At 35.9% G+C, this 17222-nt stretch overlaps 1 protein-coding gene and 1 non-coding gene across 4 annotated transcripts in view; both read left to right on the top strand.

Annotated features, from left to right (window-relative positions):
* Positions 1-17222, top strand: part of GFM2 (G elongation factor mitochondrial 2) — a 46251-nt gene that overhangs the window by 26221 nt on the left and 2808 nt on the right. For all 3 annotated transcript variants that reach the window (XM_030798549.1, XM_030798550.1, XM_030798551.1), the window contains 8 exons: positions 1387-1535; positions 2884-3024; positions 3109-3208; positions 4530-4719; positions 8368-8444; positions 10761-10899; positions 15188-15367; positions 15553-15668. In XM_030798549.1, coding sequence (XP_030654409.1) covers positions 1387-1535; positions 2884-3024; positions 3109-3208; positions 4530-4719; positions 8368-8444; positions 10761-10899; positions 15188-15367; positions 15553-15668 — 1092 coding nt within the window. The remainder of the gene's footprint in view (positions 1-1386; positions 1536-2883; positions 3025-3108; positions 3209-4529; positions 4720-8367; positions 8445-10760; positions 10900-15187; positions 15368-15552; positions 15669-17222) is intronic.
* LOC115831410 lies at positions 16086-16191 on the top strand. Its single transcript, XR_004026909.1, has one exon. It is a non-coding gene; the product is annotated as a U6 spliceosomal RNA (small nuclear RNA).

The following is a 17222-nucleotide window of genomic DNA, read 5'->3' as shown; positions in this document are numbered from 1 at the left end:
ATCACAGAAAGTTTGTATTAAAATTTACTGTTGTTTCAGGCTACTACAATTACCATTTTTCTGAGAACATTATTTTCTGAATCTTTTTAAATTTTTCATGGAAACTCATTACAGTTCTTTGTTTTTGTCTTTTGACATACAGTAAGCCAGAGAAGAGGCAATGAAAATATTGATAGTAATTGAATTAGACAGATTTCTTGAAGGAAACTCTGTTTTGTTCTGCCAGGGACTTTTCCTATGAATTTGGCAAATTTACTGTTTATTTTTCTTTATGAAACGTAAGAGTTGCCAAGCGAAGTGTTTCTAAGTAATAATCTGTAAAATGAGCCAAAGATGAGCCTAGCAAATTCACTTAGTATTCATTAAAAGAATTAAAAACACAAGAGCTGAAACATATTTTTGAGCCACTCGTAAGTTAGAATGAAAAAAAGTGATTTTTTCTTTTGATTGAAATGTCAATTTTGAAACTGCTTGAGTGTTTAAATGTGATATTTATTGTACCCTATGTTCACATAACATGATTTATGTTTTCTTTTTTTTTTTTTTTTTTTTTGAGACGGAGTCTTGCTCTGTGCCCCAGGCTGGAGTGCAGTGGCGCGATCTCGGCTCACTGCAAGCTCTGCCTCCCGGGTTCACGCCATTCTCCTGCCTCAGTCTCCCGAGTAGCTGGGACTACAGGCGCCCGCCAACACACCCGGCTAATTTTTTGTATTTTTAGTAGAGACGGGGTTTCACTGTGTTAGCCAGGATGGTCTCCATCTCCTGACCTCGTGATCCGCCCGCCTCGGCCTCCCAAAGTGCTGGGATTACAGGCTTGAGCCACCACGCCCGGCCTGATTTATGTTTTCAAAGAGCTCACAATCTAAAGTAGAATTGACCCACCAATAATAACTTGCAAATACACTCAAGCTTTTCTTGTTTTTTGAAATCTTTCTAAAAATTTTCCTACTTGGATTTCTCATTTTTCCTTTGGATTTTGTTTAATATGGATTTAATTTATTTGAAGAAATGGTAACTCAGATTTATATATTTTATTTATGATCAGTTCCTCTGTTAGACTATCAAAGTTAAATCACAAATATATTCATTTATTCAAGAAATATTTTTGAGTGCCTATTTTAACCACTTTTCTTGTTGCTGGGGATTTAGCAGTATTTCCAGGGGTAATGCTCATATGGATTTTACATTCTAGTGAATAGGAGACAGATAAACTAATAAATATCTAACATCCAGATAGTGATTAGTGTTAAAAACTAAGCCAACAAAATGATGAAGGTGTGATGAGGAGTGCTGTTTACATGGCTGGTTAGAGAAAACCTCTAATTTTGAGCTTCTGGCCAAGACCAGTACACAAAATAAATGCTCATTTGTATCTCTGCTTTGTAGCTACAGACTGCAATACATAGAGTGACACTAGCTCAGACAGCAGTGCCTGTGCTTTGTGGAAGTGCCCTGAAAAACAAAGGGATACAGCCCTTGTTAGATGCTGTTACTATGTACTTGCCTTCACCTGAAGAGTGTAACTATGAATTTCTGTAAGTATGCAATCACGTATATTAAAATTCTATAGCGTTGAAGAAACAAGTAGGCAAATACTTTTATGAAAAGTAGTTAAATCACCATTTTTGAATAATAATGATGAGTGTTACTGCAAATGATATAATAAGGAACCATAGTAATTTTTGCTTGAAAGGAACATTTTTCATCTCTTGTAAAAAGAGATGTCTTACAGATAGAGCTAAGAGGTATGTCTTTTCTCTGTGTAAAAGTATGAGTGTTGACCCTGCCATCTTAGTCTTAGAAAAGTGATATCCTGGGGATGTTTGTTAAATATTCTATAGTTATATTTATATTCATCTAGATTTCAGGATTTTTCATAAGCTCAAAATATTTTGTGGCTATAAAGAAAGGTCATTGTTTTACTCCTATTGTCACTAAAAGCTTTGTAAGTAATAAGTCCTTTAAAAGCTGAGTAAGCAATGCGTAAAATGGCAGAGAAATGGACTTTAATTATCTTAATCCTGACATTAATAACTTTTCATATCTCTAAACTGGAGAGGCATGATGGTGAAGAGTATAGGCTTTGTACTACTGGATTTAAATCCTAGCTCTTCCAAGTTGCTTAACATCTCATCCATAAAATGCAAAGAATAGGACCTATCTCATGGTGTTCTTATAAGAATTAAATGATTTGGAAAGCACAAAGAACAGTGCCTGGTATAGTAAGCTCTATATTAGTATTTATTAAAGTTAAAAATCGGAGGGAATGGGAATAAGATTGGAGAAGTTCTGTCATAGAAGTGTTTAAACTACTTTAAGTCAGGAACTCCTTTGAAACTAATGAAAATATGGAGCTCTCCTTAGATGCACAAAATTTGGCAATTGCAGGAGAACTCAATTCTAAAACTTATCAGTGATTACCAGTTTAAGAACATCATTCTGTTAAGAGTGTTGGTTATGTGAACAATTTCAAGTTTATAGTATGGATTTTTATGGTTATGTAATGAACAGAAAGTGGAAGGAGAGCGTAAAAACAATAATTGGAAAGTACCTATTTATTTACCCTGTGCAGATTTCTTGATAAGTGGTGTGATATTCCCAGGTATAGCCTTCATGGAGAGAGCTCTTGGCAATGAAATTATTCACAAATAGAAGTAATATTTGGAAGAGAATCCATTATTTTTAGTTTTGAGGAATTAATGGTAATATCTCCATTGAGTAATTTAGTCAATGGAAGAAAAGAGTTATGTAACAAAGACATTATTTAGTGGCTCTAAGTAGCTCTACTAGAAGATAAAAGAGATCTTTGGGGACATTAAGGTTAATTTTTTGCAGTTATGGGAAGTGTATTTTATAGGCCTTTTTGGAATGTTTATTTTATAGGCAGTGGTATAAGGATGACTTATGTGCATTGGCATTTAAAGTTCTCCATGACAAGCAGCGAGGACCACTGGTTTTTATGCGCATTTACTCAGGCACAGTAAAACCCCAGTTGGCCATTCATAATATTAATGGAAACTGCACGTAAGTAGAAGCTTAGGTTATTTTATAAAACTGTACTTACTTCTTTAAAAATACTTTTACTAATATAAAATCATGATTTTACAGGGAAAGAATAAGTCGTCTGCTTTTGCCGTTTGCTGACCAACATGTAGAGATCCCTTCATTGACTGCTGGTAACATTGCTTTGACTGTTGGGCTTAAACATGTAAGTGACCAAATGATTTCTCTAGGAAATAACAGCTTAAATGTTTAATTACAAGTAAGCAACTTGTAATATCAAAAACCCATAAACAATCCAAATGTCTATCAATAGTAGAATAAAGAATATTGTGGCATATTTATCAACATGGCTGAATCTCATACATTTACTAGGAAGAAAAGTAAATTACAGAAGACCACAGACAGGATGGATTGTATTCATATAAAGTTCAAATCCAAGTAAAATAACATACTGTTTATGGATATATATGTATATACCTATATGTGTGTTTTAAGTTTATATAAAATATTGTTTTGTTTCCATTGGGTTTATTCCTATCTTGAGCATTGCAGAAAATTTAACCTAGACTTATAACTGATCAGGTTATAATGTTTTGTTAGTAAAGGCTCCATGAGAGCAAGGATTTTTGTCTTTTTTTGTTCACTGCTCTACCATCCATAGATCAGTGCTTGCATATAGTAGACACTCCATAGATAATTGTAGGATGAATTGATGAAAATACTTGATGCTGTATTTATTTTTAATGGGTTAAAACTAAGGATATTTCATTTATATGGATTAAATCAAATATTTTCTCATTGACCTTTATGTAGTAAACATTGTTATTTTAAACATTTTAACTCTTCATGATTAGTTTCGAGTTTGAAGATCCTTCAGTAGAAAATTCCTATAGGCTGGTTAATGGACTGCTGGCATTGGAATGTCCCCTCTGTCTCCCTGAAGGCAGGAGCTCCTTGTATGTATTTGAAGGAGCTCTACAAATACATTGGGACTATTGCTTCAGTAGGATTGTTTTTACAGAGAAGGAAACTGGCACAGAACGTCACAATATAAAAGTTTAAAAGTGAAATTACAGTTTTTAAAAGATAACTGGCCTCTACATGGAAGCCAGCAGTCTGTACAGTTAAGGGTATTCTGGTTAATTATATATTTTAGTTAATAGGAGATTTTCTGTAAAAAAGAATAAATTCTTATGGGTGGTAGAACACTCTAATGGACTTCTCCCTAACCTGTCTTGTCATGATTGAAAATTTAGGAAGGTACATTTGTTTTGCCAAATGATTTTGGATGTGTATGTGTTTTATTGTTTGTTAGAATTTATTACAGTAGTATTTTGGATAGAATTCTTACGCAAGTTAAATTAGCTCTACTTATGCAAAGTTATTAATGAGGTTTTTGAATTTTATTTCTAAGTTCTGATGAAAAGAAAGGGCCACAAAAAAATTTTCTTATATTGTGGTTCTTGGTGGAAGATGAGTGCTTGCTAAATGCCACTTTTGTTCCAAGTCATCTCGTTTGCTTGCAGACTGCCACTGGAGACACCATTGTCTCATCCAAGTCCAGCGCATTAGCTGCAGCTCGTAGAGCCAACAGGGAAGGAGAAAAGAAGCACAGACAAAACAGTGAAGCAGAGAGACTTTTATTGGCTGGAGTGGAGATTCCAGAACCTGTTTTCTTCTGTACTATAGAACCCCCGTCAGTATCTAAGCAGCCAGGTATAAATGGTCTTAGTGTGTCAACTAATTAGTGCTCTGATTATTTATATAAAATAGTTACAATATACCCTCAAGAGATTTTTTATGTGATTGAGGTAAATTTTATCTGAATATATTGGTAAACATTTCTTGTGGTTGGTCCTGTTTTTTATTTAAGATGTTTTGATTTTTACAAATTCCTTCATTTTTTTCTCTTCTTATTTCTTGGCCATTCTTCTTATATTCTTCCTTACTCTTGTAGTGCTATCTATGGGATTCTAAGTAATTGGCCTTAGAACTGCCCTTCTAGTATATTAGATTAGACAGTAACTGATTCCTAACCGATTCAGTTTCTCATCATCATGTATAAAAATGCTGTTTTACCTTGTTTTCTACCTCAACCTCTAGAACTCAATGAAGATATTTATATACTGTGGATAATCTTGTTTGACCTTTTGTTAGTTACTTTGTTCTTTAGCATTTTAGCTCAGATTTTTTTCAGTGGCTTCTCATTACTTCTAGCACACACCCGAACTCTTTAGTGTGGTATGTAAAACCCATGATTCCAATTAGATTTGGTTACATATAGCAGAAAACCCCCAAATAACAATTGCTTTAATAGGACAAAAATTTATTTCTCTCTATCTCATAACAGAAGCCTTGAATTGGTAGTCAGGGATTAGACTGGCTCCACAATGTTATCAGGGATCCAGGCTCTAATCTTTTTGTCCTGCCTGAGTGCATAGCTTCTGGAGCCTCGGGCATCACCTTGGAGTTTCTGACAACAGAAAGGAGTAAGGGGAAGGAAGAAGATATAGCCCTTTTCTCTTAAGACTTCTTCTATGTCATTGGCCAGTACTGAGACATATGGCAGCCTGTTGCAAGGAAGTCTGGTAAAAGCAGCTTTTTAAGTAGGCAGCAGCAAAGTAGAGTGTAAGGCTGCTAGTAGTCTCTGCCACAGCCTTCTTGCCTGGCTTCATTTCTTGAAACTTCCGCCTTCCTTTTGACCCTCTTCTTTAACCCAAAGAAAAATAAAACTATAGTACCTAGCCACACCTTATTCTCCCACAGTAAAATAATTGTGATTTCCTGAAGGTACCGTGCTCTTTTGCATCACTATTTCTTTTCTTCTGTTCTCTCTTGCATTATAATAGTAGCCCATGAACTTAACCTGCCTGGAAAATGTTTACCCTTTCTTTAGGTCTCACCTCAAGCATCACACTTTATGAGGCTCTCACTGAATTCCTATATCATACTGTTTAAGGACAAACCTTCTGGTTCTAGAGGTGGCATTAGAAGCCCTCTTTCCCTTGAAAACAAGTTGGACTCACAGATTATGGGAGAACAAAAGCAATCTCTATTGCCTCCCCTTGTCTTCCTGAGGACCCTGTGGGGAGAAAGAAGGAAGATCCCTAGCCCAGTAGAGGTTACAGTTGCTCACCTACCCAGACGGAGTTCACATGAAAGAAATCTGAGTATAGATGTAAGACAGCCCTCAGTACCGAAGGAAACTGAAACTAAGTCTTTTTGTGTCCACTTGCTGAAGGAATAGCATTTAAGTTAAAATGGGCCTAACAGCAATTTTTCTGTTACTTTAAATGCCCTGAGGCCAGTTAGGTATAGTTTTTATTCTAGTGGAAAAGGATCAAGTGATGATGAATCTGGTTGCCTAAGTGTATCAAAGTTAACCAAGCTGGTTGTATCAGGAGTCACCAGGCACTTAAGAGCAGGGGCTGCCCAAACAAAGTAACCCATGGATTCTTTGAAATATATTTGAGAGTCATTTTATATTTCAGATGCAGCAGAGCACCTAAATTCAAATTGTGGGCTTGCAGTTAAATTGCACCAGCCAGTTTTGCATCTAAGAACTCAAGCCTTTAACTAGGAGAAAAAGTTTGGTATCCAAAGTCTCATTAATGGGCAATAGCTTAGGGGTCCTAAGCCCCCAAGAGGAAGGGATTTACCAAAGCTCCCTTACTTAGACTTCTTTCAAGCAGATCTACATGTTTCTTTTTTGTGCTTTTATTGTACTTACCCCATGGTCCAGTTATAACCCTTGATACCTGTTACAATGCTAACACTGCAAATATTTTAAAATGAATTTATTTTACAGTAAAAGTTATTTTTATTCCAAAGTCACTTAGTGTCATATGCATGTACTCTGAGTATCTGTATGTGTTTAAAATAAAACATTATCTACAATAATGCCTCTTAACCTTGAACGTGCATACACATCTCTTGGGATTCTTGTTAAAATGTAGACTCTGACTCAGTAGGTCCAGAACCTAAGATTCTGCATTTCTGTCAGACTCCAGGCGTTACCAGTGTTGCTGGTCCTTGGAGCCCACTTTGGGATGTCAAGGGTCTAGAACAGTATTGTCCAGTAGAAATATAATGCGATCTACATATGTAATTTAAAATTTTCTTATAGCCACATCAAACAAACTGGTGAAATAAATTTTCATAATATATCGAAATATTATTTCAATATATAATCAGTATTAAAATGTATTACTGAGATATTTTACATTCTTTTTTTCACAGTAAGTCTTGGAAACCTGGTGTTTATTTTACATTTACAGCACCTGGCAGTTCATAATATTAATACCCCCAAATGGCTAGTGGTTACCATTTGGATAATGTGGGTCTAAAAGGCCTGGTTTGTATACCTAAGATACTTTGAATGTGTGACTGATAAGGTTAGCTCATTAATCCAGTGCTCAGCTCTTTTCTTTAGCTACACTTTGTCTGTGGAACTTCTAACATACTTCTTTTATAAAAAGAGGGAGAGTATACTTATCAGTTAATTGAGCATATTAAAATATCACTTTAGATGGCATACTTCATGCCATCTAAAATATACATTATTTTCTCAATGGTTGTGATAATTCATCATAGAGTTATACTAGTACCTGTTTATTCATGATGTAATTTTAGCCTCCTTTTGGCACTTCATTATTGCCAGTTTTTCTGAAGGCATTTTACTTTTTTGTCAGCTCCTAAATTGGTCTTTGGAAAATACAATCAGATGATGTTACTGTTCCTCTTAAAACCTTTCAGTGGCTTCGCAGTGCAAACCCAAACTTTTCACCATGGCCTACAAGACCTCACATGATATGATCCCTGCCACACATCTCCTTCCTCATCTGATGCTATTCTTCCTTTTGCCCACTGATCTCTAGCTGCTAGTCTTCTTGCTCTTTTTCCCAACAGCAGATTGTTCCTTGTATAGCCATTCCCTCTATCTGGGATTCCTTTTCTTCAGGATTTTGCTTATAGTTTGTTCATTTCTGTCTTTACTTAAGTTATCCTGGAGAGGCCTTCCTAGACCACTCAATCTCAAGTAGCCTCCCATTATTATTATTATATCAGCTTGTTTTTGTCTCTGCATTATGTATGGCTGTTTGAAATTGTCTTTTTTTTTTATTTTTTCTTTTTTTGTAAAGACGGGATTTCACCATGTTGCCCAGGCTGGTCATGAACTCCTGGGCTCAAGCGATCCTTCTGTCTTGGCTTCCCAAAGTGCTGGGATTACAGGCGTGAGTCACCACACCTGGTCGAAATTTCTTTTTCCAAATTTGTTTGCTTATCCATCTGTTTTACTCACTAGAACATACAATAAATTATTTAAAAAATGAAACGTAAAGATAACAGTTGTTTATCCCATAGATTTGGAACATGCATTGAAATGTCTTCAGCGTGAAGATCCAAGTTTGAAAGTGAGGCTAGATCCCGACTCTGGACAAGTAGGTATATTATTGCTTAACTCCAGAAGCCTTTCTACAGGAGTGTGTGTGTGTGTGTGTGTGTGTGTGTGTGTGTGTGTGTGTGTGTGTGTCTAAAACATTAAGTCTGTGCCCTGAAAGAAAAACCTTTCTTTTTTAATTCTCTCATAATACAAATTTCTGCTTTTATGTTGACTATCAAGCTAAATAAGCAAATTTTCCTTAATTCCCTATATAATTACACTTCACATTTATAAACTATTTCCCAACATTTTTTACCCTTCCTGAAGACAGCTTTTTGTGAAATTTTGAAATAAGGTTTAATCAAGACAAAGCCTTGAGCCTTTTATGCTAAGGCTTATAAAAGCAGCATACTAGAAGGAGGATTGGAAGGTGCTTTTGAAGACAGTAAAACACCTAAATTGGGAGAGAAGTGATAGACTACAATGTAACAACATGAGAGGAAGTGGAGTTTTAAAGTAGGTGCAGAACTGTGCTGTATAATATAGCGCAGTAGAACAGATGTTTTGATTCATCAAGAAAAGATTAAATTACATTCTGCATCCTCTCTTTAGGACAGGGTAATGTTTATGTAAGATTTTAGAAGGAGTTTCTTAAAAAGGTTATAAATTTGTCTTTAAAAAGGATAAACTGATTTAGTTAACCTGGAAAAGCATGGAGTACTTTATTTTCCCAAAATGCCAGCCAAATGAGGTAGTAATTTAGTTTAATTGATACTGAAGAGTATGATAACAGTAATTAAAACACAAATGTTTTATTTTAAAAAACCTATTATTTAAATAATCGAAATGTAATCCCAGCACTTCGGGAGGATTGCTTGAGCCCAGGAGTTCAAGACCAGCCTGGGCAACATAAGGAAACCCTGTCTCTACAAAAAAAAAAAAAAAAAATTAAAAATTAGCCAGGCGTGATGGCATGCACCTGTGGTCCCAGAGACCCAGGATGCTGAGGTGGGAAGGTTGCTTAAACCTGGGAGGTCAAGGAGGTCAAGGCCACAGTGAGCTGTGATCATACTACTGCACTCTAGTCTGAGTGACAGAGCAAGACCCTGTCTCGAAAAAAATAAATAAAAATAATGAAATAAAATAAAAACTGGCACTACGTTAAAAAAAAAAAAAAAAGCAAATAATATAGAGATCTACCAAGTAAAGAATTAAGTCACTTTCTCTGTTCCTCCATCTTATTCTGCAGGATAACCACTGAAAACTTGGTGAATAGCCTTTCACACTTTTTACCCAAACATATGTTCTTCTGCTGTGCTGTGTTATGCAGCATAATATAGTGTTGCAAGTATATATGTACAGATACCTATAAACAAGTCATTTTATTTGTATTATTTTACAACTATTTTCCCCAAATAGTTCACTTTTTAACTTAAAGTATAGCAGTCCTATACCAACTGATTTTTTTTTTAATTTGTGATTACAGTTTTATTACAGCAAAAGGATTTAAATTAGTATCAGCCAAAGAGACACATAGAGCAAAGTCTGGGAGGGTTTTAAACATTTGCAATGCTTCCTTTATCTTCAGGGACATGTTACCCTCTCGGCAGAGTATTGCCAACCAGGGGAGCTCACTCGAGCCTTTGGTGGCCAGAATTATTATTGGGGCTTGATCATACTGTCCGTGTAGTTGACCTTTAGTCTCCAGTCCCTTCCATAGATCCAAGCTAATACGCTAATACCTTTAGTCTTCATTGGTTCAAGAAAGATAAAAGTCAGTTTCTTCCTCATATGAAGGTTCAAGCTAGTCTGAAGGTTTTGACTACTTACAAAGCTGTAAAGTGCCCTGGATGATTGGGAAATGCCCATGTTGTTGGCAAAGGTTTTTGAGAAAGGTTATTTATTCCCCCCATTTACAAGGTATAGCCCTCACTCTGATGTGTCATGACAGTTGCCTACATTTTCGTTAAGAAAGGGGCTTTACCCTCCTCTTATAGGCACCACCCAGAAGCTGTCCACATCAATTATATTCATCTTCCATTGGCCAGAAATTTGGCTTTGTGGTTGGGAAGTGTTGGTATCTAGCTAAGTGTTGGCATCATTAGTCTTAGCCAGATGCCACTTGCCCAGCAGATAATTCGACTATCAAAGAAGAAGGAGAGAATGGCCAGGTAATTCACTTTTTATTGATTCATTATTCCAGTCAGAAAAGGCAAAAGCAATGTTTTGATGTAAGAGTCCCCGGCCAAAAAGAATTACAAAGGAAACTGTAATTAATGAAAAATAAATATGTATTAACATCATACTTCTATATAGTATTCTGCAATAAATATAATTTACCCTTAATCTTTTATTTTGTTCCTCTGGTAACCAGACTGTTCTGTGTGGTATGGGGGAGTTACATATAGAGATTATTCATGATCGAATCAAGAGGGAATATGGACTGGAGACCTATCTCGGGCCTCTCCAGGTGGCATATCGAGAGACCATCCTAAACTCAGTTCGTGCCACAGGTAAAAAGTAAAACATTTAGGATTTGCTTTTTCTCTCTTTCTTTCTTTCTCTATTTAGTTGTTGAAAGCAGTGTTCACAGTCACTAATGTCTTCTATCAGAGGAGACAGTTTTTATGTATGTGGGGTTTTTTTGTTTTTTAGGATTTTGTTTTGAATACAGAAAGCCCTATTTCATTATCAGCCATAACATCTCCTAGATGACCACTCATCAACCAAATGTCCTTTTCAGTGGTCATGGAATAGAGTAAGCCATTGAAGTCGATGGCTTGTCCCAGTCCTCACTATCAGAACTAGTCTAAGAATTTGAAGTCGATGTGTTATTTTTACTCTATAAAGTAAAAGTAGAAAGTCAGTTTCGGTACTTAATAAATATGATTATTCTATGCTGATAGTAATCTTGAGAAAGTATAGTTTTTATACTTCTATTCCCAAATGTAAAAACTCATAATTTTTCTACATATGATTTTAATTTGGTTCCCTTAAGCCAAAAAACATGACAACAATTATTGCTACTCACCCCCAAGAAGAAAATGTGGACAGGTTTGTGGGAAATTGTTAAAAAAAAAAAAAAAAAAAAAAAAAGACGTTTAGCATAACCAGGTACTTTCAAGCTCCTCATTAGTTTGTGAAAAGTCCTGATGGTTACATTTCACTGAAAATTGAAAAATTAAGCAGAATACAGGAGCAAATAGCACGAGGAGTTCTCTTTCTGGAGTGTTTATCTGGAAAAACTAAAAATGCTAGAGAACTCTAAATAACAATTTTTTTAAATTTTTTAAATTTAATTTTATTTTTTATTATTATACTTTAGGTTTTAGGGTACATGTGCACAATGTGCAGGTTTGTTACATATGTATCCATGTGCCATGTTGGTTTGCTGCACCCATTAACTCATCATTTAGCATTAGGTATATCTCCTAATGCTACAACTTTTAATGTCTGAGCTAACTAGAATGTAATAGAATTTTCCAGAAGTCAAAAAGGAAGCAGGAGTAGTAATCTGGGAAAATAAGTCAGCACTATAGGCTGTAGTTATTCTGGAAGAATCCGTAATTGTCTCTAACCTAGTGCTTGAGAGCCGTATCCTCATGGAAAGAATTAACTAGGAAAAGTCCTTTCCACAAAAGCAGAGGGCAAGGAAACTTGCTTGTCTGGCTGTATGGTAAGGGGACAAGATTTCTGGGAATTTGTAATCATAGGCTTCTGATACAGGTCTTTAGCCTAAGTTCATAGAACCAGTGTGCCCTGAAAAACTCGAGACCAAGAAGAACTTAGTTCTTTAGTGTAAAGTGCTCATGGCTTGGTAGTATCCCAAGGAACCTGGAAAAAAGGGCTTCTCCAAAGACATCAATCAATCAGGCCTCAAAGAAATGCCACACATGGCCAGGCGTGGTGGCTCACACCTGTAATCCCAGCACTTTGGGAACCTGAGGTGAGCAGATCACAAGGTCAGGAGTTTGAGACCAGCCTGGCCAATATGGTGACCCCGTTTCTACTAAAAATACAAAAACCAGCTGGGCATGGTGGCGAGTGCCTGTAATCCCAGCTACTCAGGAGGCTGAGGCAGGAGAATTGCCTGAATCCCGGAGGTGAAGTTGCAGTGAGCTGAGTTCGTGCCATTGCACTCCAACCCAGGCAACAGAGCGAGACTCCATCTCAAAAAAAGAAAAAAGAAATCCCACACATAAAAGAATATTAACTCACAATAAAATTATCTTTAAATCACAAAACCAAGAGAAAAAGCACAATGAGCAAAAAGCCAATAGAAACAATAGGTAGTCATACCAGCAAAGGCTTCAGTCATTGGAATTATGAGATGTAGAATATACAATACTATCTTTGAAGAAATAAGAGAGGGGATAGAAAGTAGTTGACCCTTGAACAACATGGGTTTAAAGTATGTATATGTATACAGGTCCACTTATACATGGATTATTGTCCTGCCTCTGCCATCCCTCAGACAGCAAGCCAAACCCCTCCTTTTCTTACTCCTCAGGCTACTCAGTGCAAAGATGACGAGGATAAAGACCTTTATGATGTTCTACTTTTACTTAATAAGTAGTAAATATATTTTCTCATGATTTTCTTGGTAACTTTTTTTTCTAGTTTGTTGTAAAAATACAATATAAAATACATGTAACTTGTTAATTGACTGTTTATTTGTTGGTAAGTCTTCCTGTTAACAGTATTCTATAGTAGTTAAGTTTCGGGGGAGTCAAAATTTATGCATGCCTAGCCCCCACATTATTCAAGGGCCACTTGTGTTAGTAAGGAACAAGAAACTATCAAAAATAGGTGCAATGGGCATGATCTCACATATGTGGAATTTTTAAAAGTCGAACTTGTAGAAGAGTAGAATGATGGCTACCAGAGGCTGAGGATTGGAAAGCCGGGGAAAGGAGAGATGTTGATGAAGTGGGGTACGGAGTTTCAACTGGACAGGAGAAATAGGTTCTCATGATCTGTTACACAGCACAGTGATTATAGTTAATAATTTATATTTTAAATCTTCTTAGAACAAAGAAATAAGTTTTTTGACATGATAGATGTTAATTTGCCTGATTTTTATCATTCCACGATGTATACATGTATTGAAACATCACATACCTGATAAATATATAGAATTATTTGTTAATTAAAAATGAAATAAAACATAAAAAAGGATAATGGAATATCATGTTATGTGTGAGAGAGGAAATGGTCAAAAAATGATGGTGAGGGGGTATATAAGGACACAGGAACCAGCTTGAAGAGACTCTGCTGGCCAAATCTGGATTAATTTGAATACCAAGTATAGACCATTGGGAAAAAATAATTTCTAAGTTCATACTTGTAATAATAGGTAAATAGGGAAGAAGAGGGAGAGTTCTTCCTTATAGTGGAATGCCAAGTGCTGACTGTTAGATGTTGGGGAGTAGGGCCGGAGTTGGAAGATAGTGCAGACGACTCTCACAAACATGTGGAACAAAAAAGTTGCCATATACATATGGCATAACAAATTCAAAATGAAGCAGAAGTAAACTATTGCTTAGGAATACATGCATATGTGATATAACACTAAAGAAAATAATGAGGATAATATAGTGGTTGCTTCAGAAGGCATCTAGATATTGGTAATACTCTGTTTCTTTAGTAGTTTTAGGTTTCATGAATGCTCATTTTAGCTTGTACATAAATATTTTATATGTATACTCATTTATATATAAACATGTATATATTGAGACAATGTCTTGCTCTGTTGAGCAGGCTGGCATACAATGGCAAGATCTTAGCTGACTGTAGCCTTGAACTTCTGGGCTCCAGCAATCCTCCTGCCTCAGTCTCCCAAGTAGCTAGGATTACAGGTGTGCGCTACCACACCCAGCTAATTTTTATTATTTTTTACAGAGACAGAGTCTTGCTATATTGCCCAGGCTAGTCTCAAATTCCTGGCCTCAAGTAATCCTCCCACTTCAGCTTCCCAAAGTGCTGGGTGGGATTACAGGTGTGAGCCACCATATCCAGCCTGTATAATTTTAAATAGAAAATGTTTCACAGTATAAATGTGAGCATAAAAAGGAATTATGAAGAATTATAGACTATAATTAATTCTTAGTTTTGAATTTGGGCCATGAGTCACTGCATTACATGGCCCCTTACATAAATATGGCACAGTTTTGTTTTAGTAAAATATTGGAGATTGGTAACATAGTAAAATATTGGAGATTGGTAACATAGTAAAATATTGGAGATTGTTGGTTTTTAGCAAATAAGAGATACTATTTTCAATCTTACCAAAAACATTTTACTAGTTTTTTGGGAAAGAAATAGTAAACAGTAAGTGCATAAAGTATTGCTGGAAAAATATGCAATATAAAACATTTTGTGGGTTGTCAGGATTTAAAGTCGTTTAATTTTCGTTAGCTTACCTTTTATACTTTTAAAGGTTTTATCATTTAATATATTTTTTTAATTTAAAAGTTTGTAACTAAAAGGATTTCAGTCACCTACAAGACATTTTGAAAAGTTTAAAAGTATAATCTTCGTAACATGTGCCTCACCATATCTTAATGTTAAAACAATAGGTGATACAGAGCAGGTTTTTAACATTGATCAACATAGAAGCAGATGCTTTGTTGGTAGAGCTCTTTACTCTGATTTTTATACTGTATTTAGTGCCATTGTTAATATTCTCTCCCACTTTATCTTGTATGAGACCCTGAGCTTGTTGATGATAATTTTGCTGTTTATAGTACCTTGATACCTTTCCAGAATTAATCTCTGAGGTGCCATATTCAATGTTTACAGATACCTTAGATAGAACTTTAGGAGACAAAAGGCATCTTGTGACTGTAGAAGTGGAAGCAAGGCCAATTGAAACATCATCTGTTATGCCAGTGATTGAGTATGCTGAAAGTATCAATGAAAGCCTTTTGAAGGTCTCCCAAGAGGCCATCGAAAATGGAATTCACAGCGCATGCCTCCAAGGTAAGGCACTCAAATAAGAGTAAGCATCAGTATCACACTCAACCATTTAATCACTCCTTATATTACAGATTATTTCAGTCTTTTTCCTAACTTTGTTAGTGTTTTCTCCCTATTCCTTTGCACTTCTCAGTTACTTCTCACTTCACATCTAGCATAGTATGATACAGTTTTTTTCCCTTGTCTAGGACCATTGCTTGGATCCCCAATTCAGGATGTAGCAATTACTTTACATTCCCTGACAATTCATCCTGGCACCTCCACAACTATGATTTCTGCCTGTGTCTCAAGATGCGTGCAAAAGGTATAGAACTATCCTAATCCTTATGGCTTTAAGGTGACTCTTCTTAGTACCACTGATCTTGCAGACAGCTGTGTTTACAGAGCCTTATCTTGTGTCTTTGCCTCCTCAGCCTTATTGTCAACAAGAGTTCTTATCATGGAGAATCTCTGATTTCTTAATCACCAGGTTTTTATTTCAAAGAGGATCTTAGAAATTACTATATAACATGGATTGCTATTGGAATATACTCTGATAAAGAGGCAAGCTTCCTTAAGTGACGTTTCTGCTTTCCCCATCCCTTAGAGGCAAGCATGGTAGGTTTGAGTAGAAGTCAGATTTGAGGTTAGCTTGGCCCAAAATGGACTGTAATCTAAAGAACATTGAAGATCCAATATTGGTTCCAGTTTTGGAGATTGTTATTCAAATAAGATTGCTTTAGTGCTTGCTTCAGCAGCACATATACTAAAATTGGAATGATACAGAGAAGATTAGCATGGCCCTGCACAAGGATGACATGCAAATTCGTGCATAGTTCCATATATTTCTCTACTTACATTAAATTATAAGATTGCTTTAATCAAGGACCATTGAAACCAGTTAAGTCCCCCTGAATAACAGATTCAGGCTAAGCACCTTCTCTTCTCAAAGCATCAAGCAATGTGGTCTTGGTGTGGTTATCTGGGGAGTTTGTCCTTAAGTATCGTGGACCCTCCGCTTCCTGCCTCATTAACCTACCAGAACTGGATTGAGGAGTGTGGTATGCTGATTCCATGCATTCTTCTCAGCATTGAACTACCCTGATTTTTTAGGTGATTGCTTTTGCATTATTTATACTTGGTTTTATAGCCATTTTTTAATACTTGGACTGTGTTTGAGACCCAATTTTCTGTAGTTTTATTTGAATCCATAATTACAAAGTTAATTTAAGTATTCCAAACCTCTAACCTGAGAAAGCCAAACTTAGTATCTCTTTGACATGAGTTTAAATTTATACTTCTTAAAAAGCTTTTTGATTAAAAACAAAGCTTTGAAAAAAGTTTAAATATCGTTCACCTAAGAGTATGTTAGAAATGTTACCTCCAAAGTAGTTATGACTATATTGCTGAGAAAATTCACCCTAAAGTAAGTTTTTTTGTTTTTTTTTTTTTTAAGAGACAAGGTCTCAGTATGTTGCCCAGGCTGGTCTTGAACTCCTGGGCTCAAGCAGTCTGCCCACCTCGGCCTCCCAAACCCAAAGTGCCAGGATTACAGGTGTGAGCCACCATGCGCATCCCCAAGTAATTTTTAAAGTTTCTCTGGAAATTGGTTTTAATATTGAAACTATGGTAATCTGAAAAAAAATGCAGTTTCTAAATTGACCCCAAGCCCTCAATATATTGGCCTGTCCTTCAAAATGTAATATGCCTTCTAAAAATAAAGTCTGCACTTCCATGTTCATTTGCCTTTTTAACAAGATTATGCCAGAGAACAAGAATTAACTTTGTGGGGGCTTACATTTAGTCATTAGTGTTAATTCATTACTTCAAACAAAACACTCCTAATGGAAGTACTGCTACCCTTGTTAAGCTTCTTCTA

Source organism: Nomascus leucogenys, chromosome 18 (assembly GCF_006542625.1).
Source record: "Nomascus leucogenys isolate Asia chromosome 18, Asia_NLE_v1, whole genome shotgun sequence".
NCBI lineage: Eukaryota > Metazoa > Chordata > Mammalia > Primates > Hylobatidae > Nomascus > Nomascus leucogenys.
Note: the sequence above shows the minus strand (reverse complement) of the source record. Positions and strands in the feature narration are given on the sequence as shown.